A 21,503-nucleotide genomic window follows, 5' to 3' on the forward strand; every position below is an offset into this window, starting at 1 on the left:
AGAAGCCATCAATAAATGTTTGAGGGATTTAAAATGATTGGGTTAATTCCAGTCACTGTACTTTCCCTGGAAGAACCATGTGGAGTTTCCTCTGAAACAGCAGGGGATTGTGAAACCTTAGACTGTTTGCAGAGCGGACAAGGAGTTCTGTTGGTGCAGCAGGTTTTAAGCAGCTTCATCCTATTAAACCACACTGCACTCTGTACATTTGAAAGTAGTCGGTGGCCTTTAGTCTTTTCTTCAAGCTCAGCTTGATGTCTTTTTCTTATACAACATAAATGGCTTCACATTTGAAGTTCAAAGTAGACAGAGCTGTGCAGAGGCCTTAATGTTTAGATTAATTTGAAGCAATCGATGTACAACCTAGGAGCTGAATAGTAACCAGATATTTTCTGTTTGAGATCATTTCGGCCTAAACTAAAAGTACTACTGCTTGTATATTAATTGTTGCACGTTAATTATTTCCCTCTTCAGCAGAGAAACAATTAATCCTGCTGTAAAATTATTTTTTACTTAATGATAAATATTTTTAATTTAAACTATATTCAAATTGTTTTGTTATGGTTTTTGAGCAATTTCAGATATCCCATAACGCATGGGAAGAATCTTACTAAAACGAAACTAATGCCTTGGAACAGGGAGGATGTTGGCAGTGTGGTCCAACAAATAAACATTAGATTAGTAGCTTCTGTTCAAGTCATTATTGCAAACAATGTCGTATCTTTTTTTGTTTTGATTTACACAGTTTTACTGATTAGTCAGCCTGACTAATCTGGAGAAGACAGTCTTGGAGTCAGGTGCTCAACAGACGTACAACCCGACAGCTTATCAGTTGAAGTTTTAAAGTGCTGTTACCTGAGCAAGAATAACGAGTGGCGCTCCTTCAGTTTCCACACTGTGACTGTGTATTTCCAACAATCACATTGTTCTGTCTCAAAAACAAAGGAAAGTTAGACTAGTCAACTGACATTGTGCAACAGGAGGTGGTGAAGGGTTGAAGCCAAGTTAGCCTGCAAAAACCCTAGCCACTCCATCACATTGTCTGTAATTAAAATGACATAAAACTGTCTGAAGGAACATTTTCATTGTAGGCTAAAAACAATGCCCCTTTAAGGGGAAACGACAAACTAGGAAAACACAGATTTTTCTGTTTATTTTTGACTCGCCAATTCAGAACAAAAAATTAGGATCATGTCTCTGTGTGTTTGCAGGGTTGTGGTCCCCTCAGGCTGACGACTGTGTGTGCCTTGCAGCATCTTTCCACACTGACCTCGCATCATCTCTGTGTGCCCATGAGGTAACGTACGGACCTACTGGCCCCTCATCACCACCCTTTGTCCATCCTTTTCCCTCCCCTCTGTCCCCTCCTCCCTCGAATCCCCTAAAACATGGGCCAGAAGATCTCTGGCAGCATCAAGTCAGTGGATGTACGTGGGGAGCCTTCGTATCGGCCAGTGCGTCGCGAACTACGGGGTCCGGATTTCTGTCGGCCCCCCAGACTGGATTTACTACTCGACATGCCGCCAGCCACTGCTGAGACACAACTTCGCCATGCCTGGAACTCTGACGACCGATCACTCAACGTCTTCGTCAAGGAGGACGACAAACTGACATTTCACAGGCACCCCGTGGCTCAAAGCACAGACTGCATTCGAGGGAAGGTTGGCTACACCCGTGGCCTACATGTGTGGAGGATTCACTGGCCGGCAAGACAGAGGGGCACCCATGCTGTAGTAGGAGTGGCTACTGCTGAAGCACTTTTACACTCAGTTGGTTACACGGCCCTAGTAGGCTCAGACTCTGAGTCCTGGGGGTGGGACCTTGGCCGAAACAGACTTTATCACGATGGAAAGAACAGACCTGGTAACTCTTCTGCGCCCACGTACCCCAGTTTTCTGGAGCCAGATGAGTCGTTTGTTCTCCCAGACTGCCTCACAGTAATATTGGACATGGACGAAGGGACGCTAAGCTTTATGGTGGATGGACAATATCTAGGAGTGGCCTTCAGGGGCCTTAAGGGAAAGAGACTGTATCCCATCGTCAGTGCAGTCTGGGGGCACTGTGAAGTATCAATCCGCTACGTCAATGGACTAGATCGTAAGTAAAAGTGTAAACTTGATATTTTTTTTTTTGTTTTTAAATTACTGTTTTGGCTTTTTTCTCTGTTATGGTGCCAATCTATAATTATTTATTTTAGTCACCGATCCACTTTTTTCACTTCCAATACTTGAGGTTCAGTTTTAGCCAATACAGAAAAATGATGCTGAATTAACTTGAAACGTTTCTTTTTTTAAACTGACATGAATTACAAATTTATTTACTAATTCTGCACCAGTACAGCACACTTAAATCTACCAATAGTTTTGCAAGCTTGTCAAACATGTAAAAACACAACTTTAATTTGTTCTGTCAGTGCAATTATAATATCACAACTTTAAACATAATATAAACTGAAAATGACCAAAACAGTTGGTTGACTACCTTGGTCAAACATATAACAAACTGCAACAAATTTTCTTTCTTATGATCCAGAAAGTTAAATTAGAAATTCTAGGTGTGACGTAAAATAAATAAAGCACAATGTCGCTCAGACCAGGAAGTATAGAATTAGACTGATTAGATCAGCCTTTATGGATTGGGCTCATTTTCACTAATGCCTGATCTGCATCAGGATCAATGCTACCGCATCAGTACGTCTCTAATTTATTTAAATTACAGTCTTATTGTCACTTTTTAGCACCTTTTTTGCCTAACACCTGATAACTTTAAGCGTCACTATAATCAATCCACAAAAGAAAATCACATCGCACTTGTTTTCTCAATCTTTTCTCCAAATAAGAAGTCCTTGGCCTTTTATCATTTATCATTTCCCATGCTTAAAGAGTTGATCTGTAAAAGTGAATATTCTGATATCTGGCATTAATGCTAGTTGTGAATCAGTATCTGAGCACTGTTGTAGTGCTGTTCTGCACTAGTACATGGTCACCCTGAACAGCCTGCGTTAAGTTGGATGACTCACTGGAATCCAGCCTTGCATAGATCAACCACAGTTGTTTCTTTTGCCTCAGTGAACCTTCTTGTTGAGATTTACAACCACCTGCTAAATAGCCTCCAGTGCCTCACAAGTTTTGTGTGGAGAGGAAATTCTTCTTGCATTGCAAAAAGTACGTGTCAGCTTGACCTTTTCTGTGTTTTTCTTTCCCATGCTGCTTTTCTCCCATTTTGTCCGCTCCAACTTGTGGAATTGTCAAAGTTTCGCAAGAGCGATCATTGTAGGTCTTGCCTCGCTGCATGGCTGTGCGCCACAAACCTGTGGTGGGGACAGCAGATAGTTAGGTCCTGGAGGATGTCCCAGTATGTCACCAAGATTAACGTCTGGAGTTGTTTGGCAGGAAGCCCTACATTGTAGGTTTACTCCCCCTCTTTTGCATGATATCGGCCAAACTCTTGTATTTGGTATTTCTGTTGACAGTACTTTGCAAAGGTTTTCCCACCCTCTTTTGTTATATTACAACCACAAACTTCAGTGCAATTTATGTATTTTTGTGAGATCAACACAAAAGAGTCCCCAACTGCGAAATAAAACATGTTTCAAATAAAATGTAAAGTGTGCCACGCAATATGAATCCATCCCAAATGAAATCCACTGCAATCTAATCAGTAGATGTAGTTTCCCTGTGTGAAAAACCTCAGATTTTATCGATCAGAAATTGGTGAACTAAATGAAATGGTATAGCACAAATACAAACTTGGACATTGCACTGTTGAAGTCAAGAAGTCCATGGAGGTCTCTGCTGGTGTAATTGTGGCAGGCTGGGTCAAACCGGTTTACACATCCTTGTCCTTCTTTTGCAAATGAATCCTGTTTTGACCCAACTGTCACTGTGTTCTCTGTCCTCCCACCTGCTTTCTAACAATCTCTTTTCTTCCTCTTCCTTTTCAACACTAATCCTTTCTTTCAGTAATTAAAAAGCCAGTTGTGGTGGCAGGTTGCTGTGGAAACGGTTTAGCTGACTTTTGTGGCTTGATGGGCCTTTTAATTGATCTTTAAAAGCCTGCTTTGTAGCGTTTTGGCCTTTGGATCACTACTGTTCACAACACATGATCATGCTAGACTTGATCTGAAGGCATGCAGATGGCATGAGTGTGTTAGTAGTTGCCTCTGAAATTGTGGAGGTGTGCTGGATATGATTGTCATGGCAACTACAGACAGTTGTATTACTAAAAAGATTCTATTCAGATTTTTCTTGGGCAGTGAGTAGTTCAGGTACTTCCGTTTTCTCAATATGACTTTATATGGAGCCATAATACAAAGATGACAAGTCAGACTTGTTTTGAGTTTTTATCTTTACTTCAGAAGAGCAGTAATATTGCAGAATTGACATGTTTTGACAACAGTTTGGACCATTAGCAGAATGTGTTGCAAGACCTTAACAGTGCTTGTTGGCAAACCTTTGCTTACCAAATAGCCAGACATGTTTAAAGCCCACAGAATGAAGAAAAATTTGATAATAAAGGCTTTGTGGTTTATTGGAATTCAAAGTTGCCTCATCAACACTTTCTGAAAAGATCAAAATTAGTTAACATTGTCTTGAAATTATTCAACATTCTTGGAGTATCCTTATGCTGAAAAAAGGCCCCATCTGTCACAATTCAAAATTTCTTCATCTATCATTTTGGCAGTTTTTGTAGAAGGTCAGATGGCGGGAACAAGCACTTTGCAATTTGATGTTCTTGCACAACTAGCTGTATAAAAAAAACATTTCATGGTAGATTTTTACATCTTTGAAGTGTACAGTGATAAAGCTGAAGTTTGTAATCCAGACTGTCAATCCATACAGTGTGATGGGCAGTAGTTGGTGCCACTATTTTTATAAGACAAAGAAGATATTGCGGACTTTGGTGTAAACTTGTTTTTTTTTTTTTCTGGTTGTACTGAAACACATAGGCAAGTTTAAGTTAAGTTTAAGCAGAATGTTCATTTAAATGTGATTAAACGAACAGCTCTATTGAAAGTTGAGCTGTCCAGTCGTCGCCATTGTTTGATGTTGCAGCTGTTCATCAGAGGACTGCTTGGATGCAGCCTATTGGTACAAATTCTCACACATGACAAATCTGTCAGTAGTGTTTGGTATTAACCCACTTTCCCTCATCTCAAATCTTGTCATATTGCCAATATCGCAACGACATGATTCCATAATGCTGTGCATCCCTGAATCTGGAAACTATGCAAAAGTAGAACTCCATGGCCAATTATGGCATTGGGCATGACCAGAACTTTCCATCACCTTCCAGCTACATCGTGTGATTGGCATTGCTTTCTACCTTAGTCTTCCCCTAGTTCATATTCCAGCTCTGTGTGTTGGTGTTTCTTCGTCCCTCCTGGTTCTCTTTCTCATTTCCAACATCAGTGATCTGATTCTGTCCATTCCTGAATATATCTCGTGTTCTATGTCCCCCTTTGACTAATATGTGTTTTGTTTTTTTTTCATCTCAGGCGTTCCTACACCTTAAGGGTGATGCGTACACCTGAGATCGTAAAACTGGGTCAGATGGTCCCAATAGTGTTGCATTAATATAATGCATAAGTATGCCTGGAGGTCTGTACCTGACACTGCTGCCTCAGTGCATCTTTCTTAATGAGTTGAGGCAGAAACCGGTAGGAGTTGTAAGTTGGACGTAACTGGGTTGTGCTGTCTCACACATTGAGCTACTGTCTGAGCAATGCCCACCTGACCTCTGAGATTCACTGAGCGCCATGTGTGAAAGTGAGAGGAACTGGAAGGAACTCTCACCACTCGGCTGTAAGCAATCTCACCTGACTGAGGGCAGACAGATTGACGTCCCGCCATCACAAAGTCTATACTCAGCTGTTCTGCTTTGTTCTCAATGAGGTGCTAGGTGTGCACGCCCACCAGCCTGCCTCTGCGGACGGCTGGTCCAGTAGTGCATCAGACGCGCACGCTCTCTTTTCTTGAAGCGCACTTTCCCACACTCCATCGTGTCTTTGGTGCCATAAAGCTGTCAGAAAGTCTCTCTGGCTGCTTCGGAAAAGATGTGAAGAGATGTGAGAAAGGGAAGCTTGCAGATATTGACAGCTGCATGATGGATTGGTGGAAAGAGAGGGATGAAGGTGTGAAAAGGCCCACCAGTCAACCTAAGAATGAGCAAGGAAGAAGGAATTATTAAGCCTGCCTTCTCGTTCTGCGTCAGGCAGGGGTTTGAGGTATAGAGAGAAGTGGCTGAGAACAGATGGTCTTCATTTCAATGTTCATCATGATATGGGCCCCAAAGAATAAGCTGTGATTAACATCCAGTTGCATCCGATTCAGAATATTATTGCAGCAATGATCTGCGGTGTGTGAAGTTGGAGTACAGCAGAAGTGTCAAATGCTTCCAGTCGACACTTCTATGTGGCATGTGTTTCATCTGAAATGTTTCTCTGAAATGTCTCGATTAAAAGCTTGTGGTCCAAACTGAGCCAAGCAGAAATTACTTGTTAACCACAACAGAGACCACTACTCCGTCAGACCATTTGATGGAGCGAGCACCTCCCGTCGGTGCTCATCAATTTGTCTGACAGGGCCATTTGTCGCCCTAGGCAACCCTTACCATGGAGACCAGCTTGTGGTGGAGGCAGCAGTGATTGGCTGTTTTTCAGTCCGTAGGATCATCACCACTCTGCCGCCCTCAGGAGATCGCTGCCAAGTGACGCGAGTGTTTGTGGTAGCATCACCGCAAGCAACAATGATTCACCCCCAACAAGGAGACTGTGCATGGAGCGATAATTAACTTTGTTTCACCAGAGCAGGCATATGCAGTGCTTCAGCTGTGCTACGTTAGTCAGAAAACTTGTCCCATGCGAGCAGCGCTTGGAATAACAGAAACCCATCTGTTCCACTAGCAGAATGGAGAACTTCTCATTGGTGTCGGGATATTTTAACCACATATCTAAGACGGTTCTCGGATCTCTAGATTTCTAATGAAGAACATGTGACTTCGCACTCTTTTCTCATGAGGATGTGGTTGTCATGGAAACTTTCCATATGTTAGAGCTGTTTTAGCGATACTAACTTCCCAAATGGGACTTCAGGGGGACAGTGTTCTCAGGTTCTATTTGAGGACAAACTTGAGCTGGTTAACAGGTGTTAGCTGGAGATGGAGATCTACTTGTTCTTTTAGATTTTTGTAAAGATTTGGAGCAAAAATTGGGAAACCAATTTTATCTGCTGTAACTGTACCCATTTATTTCTTCACCTACAGGGTGTCTGCACATCCTTAAAATGTCTTAAATATTTTTTTCTGAAAAATAAGACCTTTAAAATGCCCGAAATGTTTAAAAAATATAAGTTGGCCTTAAATATGTTGGTCACAGGTCCTCAATTTTGTCGTGGCAATGCTATTTAATCTCCCATTCTATGTAGGTCGTGGTGTACATCTTCACTCACTGTGTTCTGTGACCCACAACAGTTAAGACTGTTGATACTTGCTAACTAGGTAGCCAGCTAGTGAGAGCAATATGCCATGTGAGAAGCACTGCCAACAGCCAGAGAAATATCCCAGGAATGTATTTTGTCAATCTGTCGTGATATTGGTCTTACATTTTATTTATAATGGCCTGAAATGGTCTTAAAGTCTAAAGTTTTAAGTTTCAGTTTGATACCTGCATAAACCCTCATTTGGTCTTTGTTCTTAAATCACATCCATGCGACTATTAATTATTACGTTCTCTTCAACAAGTCCCTTCATGTTTCATTGTGTAAGCCTAAGCGTGATTAATCAAAGTCTTTGCCTTCGAAGTCCCGTTAAACAAAGCGTGGCAAAAAGTTACTGAGTTCATCAGTGCGTACAAAAGAAAACGACAAGGTTGAGCTTGAAAACAATCAGAAATCAGCTTCTAGAGTCCTGTTCAGACTAGATTCCTGTCTAAACTTGGCCTTGAGAGAAGCTGCTGCTCCCTCTCTGCTGACTGCAGCGTCCAGAGTTCCTGTAACAGGGACAGCAGTGATGGCTGAGGTCTCTTATTCCTGCCTCCATGCACGCTCCAGTTTGTGGTCATCTTTGGGCCTTTTAATAGACTGGAGAGAAATAGTTTAGCCAGCCACAGAGGACTCGTGTTTGTGCTCATATCTTTAATTTTGTTTATAAAATATTTCTGGCTCAAAGATTTAACTGTGCAGATGGACCTTTCTCAGGGCGCACATTTTGACTTGTCGCAGTAAGTGAAGCTCGGATGCATTAATAATTTGCATCCTTCGTAATGGAGCGTTTGCACATGTGGTTTCATGACTAACTGGGAAATGAAAGGACGGCTTAACAGCATGACGCACCGACTCATCCTTAATGTTACTGTTGTCACAAGTCAAAGCGATGTGCTGGAGTGAGAGGTCGCTATGGCGATAAACTCAATCACGATGAGATGAAGTTGAAATGAAGGTCAGGTTCACAAAAAGGCAGCAGACTAGGCTCATTTAGATCTACTCGAAGGCTCTTATTCTTTGGAAAAGTTAAAGAAACATGTTGCTCTGCTGCCTAAATACCAAAAGAACATTGTGGAGTTCAGTTCCCTGAAGGTTAACAAACTTTTTTTCGGTGTATATTAACGTTTTCATGCCTGATTGTGTCCTTCAAACTGTCTGTGAAACCGGTGCATCGGGGCTCTCAGCCAGATGGTGCATCCAGGTGGTGACGCTCGTCGCCGGTAAACGGGCAGCAGGTACAGGTCTGACATCCTGACATGACTTTCCTTTCAGATCCCGCTGGCACACATTATCCACGGCCGTGACGTGTTGACATGCCAGTCATCTGCGCTCATTAGTCCTGACAGGAGATGGTTCACAAAGACGTGTTTTATATCGTCACCAATCTTGCAACATTTCTACATCTTTATCATTTGATGTCATACAAGTTCATTCACCACCTGTTTATTTCAAAGTTAACAATTGTTAAATTGTATTTTTGTTGCAGCTGCACATTTCTATGCATTATTTCTTATCAGTATGTATCTGTGCTCTTCCATTTGCACTGAAATTCCCCTACTGAGGGGGAACATAGATTATTCCGTTTGTATTTCATGCATGCATATTTTAAAAGGATGCAGTGTATTGTAGGGGGATTTTGGGAGATGCAGCGACACAAAGTAGTGCTTAGATGTAAAATGTAGCTTTGCCCAGTTAAAATCTGAAAAGTATTAGTAAGTATTCATCCCCTGAGTCAGTAGTTTGTAGAATGTTTTGCTGCAATTACAGCTGTAAGCATTTAAGTCTACACCAGCGGTGAATATTTATATTCAAAGCTTCACAGAATAGTTTTCTCTCAGTCGAATTGGATAGACGGTCTCTGAATATTCTACCCATAGATTTTCATTTGGATTTTTTTTTTTTTTTGTAGTCTCCAGCAGGATTTCTCTCTGGATTGCCATGGGTTCCTTCTCCAGTTACTCTCTTCCCGCTGCAGAAAAAAGCATGATGCTGCCACTTCCGTACATCAGTCTTGATGATGTGATGGCGCGATGCACGATGATTAGTGTTTTTCATGCGGGCTAAAAATTCAGCTTCGGAGCATCTTCGTCCACATGATTGCATCGTCCCGTACCATGCATGGTTTGTGGTTAGCTGCAAATAAATATCTTCCTATAGATTTTTTTCTTACCGTTCTTCCAGAGAAGGAAAAAAAAAAAAGGATTTTTGAACAGCACAACTGACGGCTGTCCTGTCAGCAGATTCTCTCACCTGAGCTGTGGATCTCTACAGCTCCTCCAATTACCACAGGCCTCTTGTGCGCTTCTAAAGTAATTTGTCTCCTTGCCCAGCCTGCCTGTCTGTAAGACTGAACAATGGATTGATCAACACTCTTGAGTTGATCAGAGTTCAAGATTCTTTTAGAATCGAATCTGCTTTAAATTTTTTCACAACATTCCACTTGACTATAGAGTAAAGAGTGCCAAATTATAATAAATAAATTAAATAAACTCATAAATTATTTCAGTTATTCCTGCATTTTCCAGCAAAAATATTAACCTCATTCATAGCAAGCAGTAGAAATTGTCTTGAGTCGCTGTTTGAAGCAGCCAATCAGACACTCGTGTCTTTGATTTGATGGGTGGAGTTGACATTTAATTCAATCATGATGTACTTTAACACAGAAAGATGATTTATTAAATCGATACTTTTCTTTTTTTGTTTTAAGATTTCGTTGGTTCTAGTGGCCTTTATTTGAAAGTAGTTCAACAGGAAAGAGGGTAATGAGAGAGGGAGGGGAGACATGCGGCAAATGTCACCATTTGCCGAGAATTGAATCTGCGACCACAAGCACTATGGCCTCAATACGTGGGTCGTGCTTTGCCCCTGCGCCACTACAGCGCCCCAATACTTTTGATTTAGGCACATAAATTAATACATTTAATAAACTATTTCTGCACTCTTCAGTCTCCATAGCTGTCCTCTCTGCTGTTTTGTCATCTTTGCGTTTTGTTCTCCAACGAACCTTTTAGGGCTCTAAAGCACAGCTGAATTTATACTGGGATTAAATTACACAGTAATGAACTGTTTGGTTTTCCTTTGAAAAATGTTTACATTTATGGTTGTAATATACTTTTTGTCTCATTTTTGTCATCTGACTTGATTAGATTTTTGTCCCCACATCTTAGTGGTTGAAGCTCCCTCTGTGATGAACTCTCTGCATGGATCCAGATCTCATTATGTAAATGTATGAATGAGGCTGTGAGGTCAGCTGTGGTGTGTGTGTGTGCGCACGTGTGGGAAGTGTGTTATGTAGTCTTGCTGTGATCAGGGCTTTGGTGGGACTGAACTGGACCCAGAGGGGGCTTCCTGATCCGTTTGGACCCTAACTGCTGCTCTCTCCTGTCCCTCACAGCGGAGCCGCTCCCCCTCATGGACCTGTGCAGACGAGTAGCTCGACTCGCTCTGGGTCGAGAACGCATCCATCACATCGAGACTCTTCCGCTGCCACAGACCCTGAAAAACTACCTCCAGTACCAGTGACTGCTCTCCTCCACATGCAGGCGGTGAAACGCAGAGGCCCACCTGCTGCCTCCAAACTGGACTTGAGAAATCTGCTCATGCAGCACAGCGACGTTGACCAGAAACAGGCGGTTAGGAAGTGCTAGAAGCAGAGGATTGTTTACACCTTTAGGATGTTTTCAGTTTGGATGTCATCTCTTGGTTTTATTATTATTATTATTTTAGTGGTTATATTCTCTGCCTTTTTTCACTTAGACATTATTAACAGAGCTGATGAGATGATTTGATTGGCATCAAGCTGATATACCGTCGGCTCGGCCTCACGCAGTGTGGTTTACACCGACGGTCTGCTCTGCACAGCCTCTTTGAGGACGCTTCCTCTGACATGTTGGTATTTATATTTATGTTCCCAACAACACAGTGGGCTCCTGTGGGGACAAAACGCTCCCTGCAAGCCATAGGAGAGATGGAGAGAGAGAAGGTAAGGGAGAGTGCGTCTTCACACACATACTGTTCTATTTTTGTTAATCCGCACACACACAGATCACATATATACACATGCAGTGTATGGAAACATAGCCTGCACTGTTGGTAGCAAGAACACCATGGCGTAGAACGTGGCACCTCCAAACTGGTCTGAATGTTTAAAATCTGCTCTCTCCTGTCGGCGGTTCTCTCTCTCTGCCACTTCCTGCTAGTTTGAGATTTTTTCTGTCAGGTTTATTGAACTGGAAGGGCTGCAGATGCAGTTATCCTGCTCTCTCGCTCTTAAGCAGAAGATGAAGCTGTCTTCAACTGCTAATGTGCCTGCTCTGCTACAGTAAGCATTCACATAAAAAGCACACTACATTCTGTCACATTACTTTTTTTTTCTTTTTTTTTTTGCCACAAAGTTGGAAATGCTGCTTTTTTTTTTTCTTTTTTTTTAACCCGTAGGTTTTATTGTCTTAGTTTTTATCTCAGATTTACTTTTTTTTATTTTTTATTTTTTATGAATTTTGAAATATGTCTGTGGGACATATCTCGCATGCATAGGTTTGAAGAATGTGCTACCATGAAAATGTTTTTAAATGTAAATAAAAATAAACTGCTAAACAAACACCAGCTCTGTGTGGGATTTTATGTTGAATATCAGGGTTGGAAAAATGTAAAAAAAAAAAAAAAAAAAAATTTTTTTGCAGCTACTTTATTCCAGTCATTCTCCTGAACCCCAACAATGATTAATATTGAAGCTTTGTGACATTGAAATTAATCTACGAGGAATCTTGTGCACTTAACAAGGCAGATGGCATCATGAGAAAAAGACGATGTGGAAATGTTGAAGCAATATCTCAATAAGCAAGTCAGAAATCTGAAGCTGAGTAAAAACAGGTCTTTCTTTTTTTTTTTTTTTGCAGCTTCCATCACCATGAATTGTAGTCACAGGTATAAAGTTGTCTTTATCCAAGGTGGTCTGTCAGCCTCTTACACAGCAGTTCTGTCAGGAGAGATGGTCCAAAGTTCAAACTGCACTGAGGTCATGCAGTTTAAAAGGCCAAATTCTACCAAATACAAAGGGAACATTAACATCTGACTTTGAAAAATATAAAAAGGCTCATTCTGTCCTTAAGCAAAAGGGTTTTAAAATGGGAATTTTACTGCAACAAGAAGATCTCCAGATCCAGATCTCTTAGTTGTAGTTAACTGAGGAGAAATTGTTGCTGCTGATCCTGGCTGTTTTGGGGCCGCATCAGAATCTACCGTCTACATGACAGAAACCAAGATGAGCTCAGAACCTCCAGTGCAAAATCCATAAATGTTAAAAGTGCAGCTAACACCTAATCGCCCTGAGAGGCATCCTCCGCTTTTAGCTGCATGGGAGAGAAAACGATGACAACTGCTAATGCAAGACAACTGATGGATGCGCATATTTAATGCTTCAATAAAAATGTCTAGAATGTGTTGAGGCAGAGTTGAGTGATCACTGACGAGAAAGTGGTCGTTAACACTCTGATGGAAGCGAAGGGATGAAATACAAGTTTCAGCAGACTAGATCAGCTTAAAACTCTCTTCTCTCCCATTGATCCTCAGCTGTACAATGTCTCCCTCAGCATGCAGAGCTGCTCAATAATGCAAGTACCGGCCCTTTAAAGGATTATTGAACAGAGCCTGAAAGGTGAAGCGCACGACTTGTCTGATTTAGTTCGAAGTGACTCGACTTAATCCATATTTAGGTTCCTCCTGACATTGAACTTTCACTTTAAATTTACCATGCTGTCTTTCCTTCTGCCTCCACTTATTTTCTTCTCTCCCACCACATGAGCTTCATCAGCACAACTGTGATAGTTTTCTTACGATTTGGCCTTTGCAGAAAAAGAACAATTTAGCAAAAACAAAGGAAACAAAAAAAAGTCAATTTTTAAGTGATTCAATTAAGCGGAACATGCTTTGCAAACCGCTGTGTCCTTATAGAAAATGTCATTTCCATCCTTAATCCAACAAGCTGTTGTGCCGCCTTTGGAAGCAACAAGTGTCATCCAGCATTTGCAGCGGCTGGCATTTAGTCTTTTGGGATTTTCAACGACATTCTTTGCAAGCTTGTTTGAATTTAACTACAGTGGAGGATTTTCAGTGTGAACCGTCACGCCACATAATTATAAGATTTAAGTCCAAACTTTTCCTAGACCCCTTCAAAGCCGTTTTTAACTAACTAACTGCTGCCATTTTTGAAAGCTGCAGCTTTTGTGATGCCTGGAAAGCAGTAACCTGTCTTTGCCAAATCAGAGAGATGATTCCTCTTTTCCACACTACACCTCTCAGTGTAACAAGGTGACTTATTTATTCATCAGACAATAATGAAGCCAGAAGGTGGCTGGTGAGACGCACAAAATGTGAATCTTTGTTAATTCATGATATGTACAAGGGAAGAGTGATATTCTCACTCGGGGTGAGGTTGGTTTGGGTAGCTTTGTTCCTTCAGCAATTGAAATCAGCTGAGTACTGCATATACTCAGGATGTCTTTTGAGCAACATTTATTTGACATTAATCCTCCACATTAATCCTCCAGACATTAATCCTCCACAGTAGTTAAATTCAAACAAAAAAAAAGTACAATGTTTTGCAGTATCGTATGGACATGGTGATGGCTGTGCATGGAAACCGGCTGAGTGCTCCAAAAGAGGCAGAGATCCCAAATTTCAACTGGGAAATCCTGTCTCCCATTTAAAAAAGCTGGCATTTCCCATTTATTCACAGCATGCGGAATCCTCAGAGGACAAATAATCCTCAGAGTGTAAGTTATGCCTCTGATCCACTTTGTGATCTGTAAAAGCTGCAGATTAGCCCGGTAACATCAACGATACACGATCTGTTCTTGTTCCTGGGACTTATTTTATTTTTATTTGATTTCATTTTATTTGCTTCCACTTGTTCATCTTTAGAGACAGAATGATTGAATGGGGAGTTTGTACAACTTAATGCAACATTTTTCACAGCGCCAAAACACTGAGAGAGATTCTGGTGGAGTGTGGAAATGGGGGAGATTTATTTACGGCAGCAAAGAGAGGATGTAAAACTGTCTTCCTGTGGTATCAAGGAGATGGATGGCTGGCGAGCTGCTCCAGCCCTGCAAGTCTGTCCCCGGGAAAGAATTAATGAAGTGGAAGCAACACGCAGGATGTAGTTCTCACTTCTACTGCTTTCAACAAGCATTACCACAAAAATCATGGATACACCAGTTAATTGTATAGCCGCTAAACACAGAAGCAAAGTCCATGTAAATAAGTTGATCTTGCCTCTGTAATGTGCTGCAAACAATCAATTAATATAGTCTGGTTTGCTGGCGTACACAAAAAGTGAAGAGACGACTTGTTTTTAGTTCAGGAAGTTTGGAAAGTGGCAACGGCTTTAAACATCTGCAGTAGAAGTGATTAGTTGGCAAAGATCATCAAAATCTGGCTCATTAGAAACCCTTGAATATTAAAGGGAAAACTGATTTTTACAAAATAAAAGCTTTTTAATAAAGATATTTAACATATGTGGAATAAGTGGTGGCATAAATACTCACCCCTTTCTATTAAGTATTTAGTAGATGCACCTTTGGCTGCAGTTGCATCATGGGGTCTGTGTGGATCGGTCTCAGTCAGGACTCACATCGGGACGCTGCGTTTCTTCCTGATAAACGCTTCAGGCTCTGTCAGGTTTCATATGGATCAGATGTGAACAACCCTTTTTTCTAGTCCTGCTGCAAATTTTCTATTAGACTGACATCTGTGCTTTGACTGGACCACTGTAGAACATGAACCCTGTTGTCCTCACACCGACCCTGTTGAGCTTTAGCTCAGTGTTTCTCAGTCCTGGTCCAAAGAAACCACTTTTCCTGCATGTTTTAGGTGTTTGGCTTCTGCTGCACACCTGTTAGCTGAAATTAACAGGATTTCTTATTCACATTTTCCCATAAAGCTTTGAATGGTGAAGAATCAGGTTGTAGTAACACATTCTTTATTGACACACTTCAAACCTGTTTGGGGAGAATTTTTTCCCCACTTTCTATTTAGCCACTGTGTAAATTGCAGGTCATTCTGTGCTGCATTCACCTTCACTCAGACATTTGTTAATGAATTATTTAAACACTTGTTCAAACGGCACATGTGTTGTTTACATTAAACAGTGTAATTAAATGTGTTGGGGTTTTTTTTTTACTTGTTTTTTGCTGCAGTTTTCTGCAGTGTAGGTCTTATTTCAAACTGGCACAGAAAAGTGGCAAGTTGATTTGTTGAATGAACTGGTAAATAAAACTAAGGTGGAAAATCAGCCTTTCATAGTCACATTTATCTGTCTGGTTTTGTTTTCAGTCTCTGATTTACAATTTTATTATTATAGCACAGAATGGTTTATCTCTGTAAACATAAACTCTTCTGGTAAAACAAGGTGGAGACGTATTTATTATATCTTGACAGTGCAGCCAGCTGTTTTGAAGTCATGTCGCAAAGCCTCGCAAGAATAAGTTTTGTAAATAAAAAACGAATGCTTTAACATCCAGCATCAGCTGAACTGGGATCCTGCTGGCCTGGATCCTGTATGTGTGCCAGCTGAAACAATTGTGGGCCGCTCCGCCCCGACAGACAAATATAGCCATACATGTTCTAAATCAAGAACAGTGCATGGATCAGCAGGGGGCCTCCTGGCAATCTCAATTGTCCCCAAACTGCGGCTTTAACCTAAATTCCTTAGAGAGCGTCCGGTCAGCTCAGGTGAGAGTTTCCCTTAAAACGTGCGTCTGTAAACATGATGAATCTTCTTTTACAGCTCAGGAAAGCCGCAGTTACGACACTGAAACGTAGCACTGCATCTTCAGTCGTTACAGCATCTGCTGTGAAAGACATTTCCTATCTTTTTAAGTGACCTTTTTATTACTGAAATTGATCACACTAACATCATTAGGAGTAATGGCAAACACAATCAGATTTACCAGTTAGATTGTTTGAGAACATTATCATTTAAATAATTCCTACCTATAGTCCAAACCTAAGAGAGGAGGATCTATGCAATCAAATGCTTTAGAGCTAAACAAAGACTGCAGCAAGGTTAAAACAGAGAATAAATGTGCCTGGTCATATTTAAAGGCAAAGATTTAAAGTTTGTTTACTTTTCATGCTTATGATTCTGATAAATAAAACAAGATAAAGTGACATTTTCTGGTTGTAGGCGTTTTACCAGAGGTTATATGTGAAAGTGCCTGGAGTTAAAATGCTGATCCATTATGTAAGTATAAAGTTACTGCCCATTTTAATAGATATTTAAAAGAATCTGTACAGAAAACATCGGACTCTGACAACTTTCCAGATCATTGATGTATTGTTGTTGCCTCCCTCAGCCTCGGTGATGGCGCCCGCTGCAGCCAGCTTTCTCCCAACATTCCTCGCGTGGTTCCTGAACAGCCTGTTCCTCCAGTCTGAACACGGTGCTGATAACCAGACCAAAGTTGGCTCAAAATGAACAGAGATAGGAAAAGGGAAAGGAGGAGAGATGGCAGGTAGCCACTGAGTGGAGAGAAGATAACAGAAGAAAAAAAAAAAAAAAAAAAACAAACAAAACATCACAACATGAGAATAGAAACCAGGGGAGCAGGGCTTTTTTCCCCCCCGTTTTCCAAACAACAGCCTAATGAGCTAATACACAGTCTGAGGGTTAAATTCTAATTTCAGCAGCCCTGCTTCAGCATCTTAACGTCTATATTTAAGTGAGCATATGCATGAGTCACACTCACCTCAGCACCACACATCCCCAGCAGGAGAAGTCGGTGCGAAGCCAAACAGCAACTGTTTCTTATCGTCCCTTCATCTTCTCTCCCTCTGCTCTCTGCCATCACCACCACCTCCCCTCTCTTCATCTTCTTTGCGTGTGTCTCTCTCTTTTTTTGTCAAACAAGTAGAGTATTGACTCCAGCAGTGTCACTTTTTCTTTTTTTTTCTTAACAAAAAAAAAAAAGAGGAAAAAGTAAACGAGAAGCAGAACAAGCTGCTTGCAGAGTTCCCCGGCTTGAACTTGTTAACATGTTTCAGTCGGACCACCTGTGTGCCGTCTCAACCTTTCCTAAATGTTAACTGCTGCCTGCAAAGACAAAACACCTTTCTGCATCTGAGATGGAAAAAAAAAAAAAGAAGCCGATACTCGGGTTCAAACACACACACACACACACACAGATTTAATTGGAAGCCGCGGCCTTCCGGCACCATTATATTTGTGCATAGAAATCCAGTGTTTGTTCAGTGGTAGATTGATGATGAAAATGCTAAAAGCCAGAGGGTGACCTCATTGTTTCATCTGAACAAACACTGCAGTCATTGTTGCCACTGACTGTGCGCCAAGGCTGTTTAATTCCTTGGTAGCTACACGTGCCCCCATGACGTCAAGCCACAGAGTGGTCTGAGTCCACTGGCCCACTGGCTGCCCTGAACGGTGCCCTTTGCTTGTTGCGCAAATGGGAAAGCAGCCAATGAAAGGCAGGGATTCAGGTTTGAGGCCTTTCATGCTTCATCATCCTGATTTAGGTGACCGTGTTAAACTTTTCCACAATACGTAAAACATTGTTAAACGGAATTCAGTGGGTGTGAAGACCACAACTGAATTGAATTGAAAGGAATTGAAGACTTTTCCCTCAACAGGAAATTATTTTAGATTTCATATTGATCAAAAAAAAGGTGAGCATCAAGAAAGAATGCTTTAAAAAAAAAATACAGTGACTTTACTGCAAAAACACAAAAGTCTTGCAACATTTATTTGGTCTAGTTTCTTGTGAAAATATTTCAGTTCACTTGAAATAAGACAAAACTAACTTATAAGTAACTTTTCAGCAACAAAGGATCTTGTTTCAAATAAACAATTCCTTTATATTGATGAAAAAGTTCGAGTTTCATTGGCTGATTGTTTCACTTATAAATAGAAGAAATGTCTTGTAAGTGAAATAATTCGCCCGGGGTAATGTAGTATACATTTTTAAATCAATATTTAAAGAATCCGGCTGCTGCTTACTGAAAAGTTAGTTTTGTCTTATTTCAAGTGTTTAATAGGCGTCTTACTTTGTGTTTTTGCAGTATTAAACTACACTTTGTCACATTTAAACTGGAAACTTTAGTGTATGTTTTGTAGATTTAATGTGCCATAACAACACAAATGAATGCAGGATTATAAATTGCATTCATTCAAGGATGATGCACGATTTTTATTAGAGAACAAACAGCATCGTGGAGACCAAGAAACACAGAAGACAGGTCAGGAAGAAAACTGTTGGCAAATAAAAAGCAGGGTTGGGTTGTAAAACAACGTCCCAGGTTTTGAACATCAATACTCTGTTCAATCATCAGATGAATGGAAAGACGACGACACCACTGCTGTTTATTTCATCACTTATTTTCACATATTACTTGGAGTTTCACGGTGGATTAATTACAGAAAAAATAACGAGTTAAAAAAAAAATCCACTGTTTAATGAAAGCTCTCCACTTTTAGAACTTTCTTTGTGAATAAAACAGAAGAAACTATCTGACATTTAGTCTGGTTAGATTGTCCCAAAATTCCAACAATTCCACGTTGAAGTTTGTGGCTCTGATGTGACATGAAACATGATATGAATGCTGCTGCAATGCACTCAATATTTGCCATACTGATTAAAACAAGAGAGCTATATTCCTTTATCAGGTTTTTTTTATTATTAATTAACTATAGAAAGTAGTTAAATACACAGTTAAGCAGACAGAATGAATGTCAAAAATGTGTTTTCCTGATTTCATACTTTAGTGTCACAGCTGCCACCATCTGGTTGAGTGTTAGTACTGCATCATTCGGGATGGTCAAAACAGCTGAAAGGTGAATGCAATTTTCCATCCATTTTTTTACACCCTTGTCCCTCAGTGGGGTCGGGAGGGGTGCTGGTGCCCATCTACAGCTAGTGTACCGGATGAGAGGCGGGTCACCCTGGACAGGTCGCCAGTCTGTCGCAGGGCAACACAGAGACACACAACCTGACACTCATGTTTTTGGACTGTGGGAGGAAACCGGAGTAAACCGGAGAAAACCCACACATGCACAGGGAGAACATGCAAACTCTATGCAGAAAGACTGGGGCCGGGAATCGAACCCAGAACCTTCGTGCTGCAAGGCAACAGCTCTACCAACTGCACCACTGTGCAGCCCCTGAAAAAAAAAAAAGTGAATGTTTTATTGTAATGTGCGGATCCAGAAGCACTTTAACACTAAATCCATGTGTGTAATAGAATAAGCTCTCTAAGTCCTAAAACCGATTATTCAGGAAAGTTATTTTAATTGTGGGAAATTCCAGATTTCTTGGGGAAAAAAAGAGAACTAATACTTTCAGTAAAATACTTTTACTTTCACAAAAAAAGCTGCATTTATATTTAGAATATCTTATACAGTAACCCAATGACTCTAAGGGTATCAAACAAATGCCACACTTTAAAAAAAAATGGTCAAAACCACATTTCATTTTCCTTACACTTTTATTACAATTCACTTTGCGACAATTCAAGAGGGGTGGAAACCTTTGAAAGTCATTGTAAATCACTTGAACTGTTTATTGCATAGAAGCTTAAAATGAAACCATAGACGATCCAAACTAAATCTACCAACTTCCATTTCTCTCTTCTTTTCCTTTTCTCCTCTTCTGTCTTCAGTTCTGCAGCCTGACGCGTGTAAATAGATCCCTGTACGAGTCCCGCGGGATGTCTCGGTTCCTAACATGGACGCCAAAACCCGAGACGTATGAAGGACGTGAGACCCGCAGCTCCGGCTGACCTTTTCCTCCAGCAGCTGGAGTAACATTAATAAGGCCTCGGTTAGCTGTAAACCTCTCAGTGAGACGCGGCAGTGAAGCAGCACAACAGCAGGAGCCTCAGCCGTCTGCGCTGAAACTCATGCGAACAAACGGGCGTCAAATCTCCCACTCTTGGAAACGTCTCCACCTCGGAAAGCAGTGACGTTCCAGCACGTTAAAGGCCTGGTGCCGCTTCTTCCGTTCAGCATCTTTCTCTTATCCCCATTTCAATTAGTTGAAAATGGAAAGTTGGATCTGATTTGTACATTTTGTTTTATTTTTTTTTACATTGTGCTGAAGTTGAAGCAGCCACCGTATAAGCTGTAGGTGACGACCTTCCTTTCTGAGAGGCTCGGCTTGTTTTTCGGGCCCCTGACTCCCATGTTATCCCCGTAATTAGAGCAAAGTGGATTAAAGTGTACTTGACTGTGAAATGGCGTGTTGCTGCTGCCCACCGGAGTGTGAGGAGCCGTAATTGTCGGACAGCACGCGCCAGATGTGTGGAATCCCTTGTTGAGTTTAAGAAGTGATTATGGAATCAAGTTTACATGCTGAATTTAAACTTGTTCAGGAAGGAGAGGCAAACCGTGTTCAGCAGACTGAGTGAAGCTCTGAGGCCAGGAAAGTCTAAAAAGTGTTTACTGTCTTCTTGATTTGTTATGCATATTTTCACAGCTCAGGGTTTCAGAACATCAAACTGATTTAAATTCAAAGACAACACAAGTAAGCAAATGTTTTTTGTTCTTTTTAATGAAGATGTTTATTAAGGGAGGAAAAAAAATCCAAACCTACATGTCCTGTGTAAAGTTTTAAAGGTGATTGCTCCCTGAACCTAATAACTGGTGGGTCGCCGTGGAGGAAGTTTGGCCCACTCATCTTTACAGAATTATTGTAAATTCAGGTCAGGAGTTTGACTAGGCCACTCCAATTTTGTCATTGTTCAGCCATTCAGAGGTGGATTTACTGGTGTAAATCCAGTGGATCACTGCAGGAACCAAGTTTCTGATTTGGTTCAGCAAACAGAAACAACAAATTCGTGGTTCCAAACAACAAGATTTTCAGGTCGTGAAGCAGCAAAGCAGCCCCTTACCATCACAATACCACAGTCATGTTTTACATGCTGATCTGATGTTCTTTTTCTGAAATGTGGTGTTACTTTTATCTCAAAACTAAATTTATTATGCTGGCATATATCTAGGATAGAATAGCA

At 40.9% G+C, this 21,503-nt stretch overlaps 1 protein-coding gene across 2 annotated transcripts in view; it reads left to right on the forward strand.

Moving 5' to 3' along the window:
• LOC103474936 (SPRY domain-containing SOCS box protein 4) overlaps positions 1–12,083 on the forward strand; it is a 29,420-nt gene extending 17,337 nt beyond the window's left edge. For both annotated transcript variants that reach the window (XM_008426220.2, XM_008426221.2), the window contains exons 2-3: positions 1,212–2,097; positions 10,876–12,083. In XM_008426220.2, coding sequence (XP_008424442.1) covers positions 1,389–2,097; positions 10,876–11,003 — 837 coding nt within the window. In that variant the 5' untranslated portion in view covers positions 1,212–1,388 and the 3' untranslated portion in view covers positions 11,004–12,083. The remainder of the gene's footprint in view (positions 1–1,211; positions 2,098–10,875) is intronic.
• Positions 12,084–21,503: the final 9,420 nt, after the last annotated feature.

This window comes from Poecilia reticulata, linkage group LG13, assembly GCF_000633615.1.
Source record: "Poecilia reticulata strain Guanapo linkage group LG13, Guppy_female_1.0+MT, whole genome shotgun sequence".
NCBI classification, from domain to species: domain Eukaryota; kingdom Metazoa; phylum Chordata; class Actinopteri; order Cyprinodontiformes; family Poeciliidae; genus Poecilia; species Poecilia reticulata.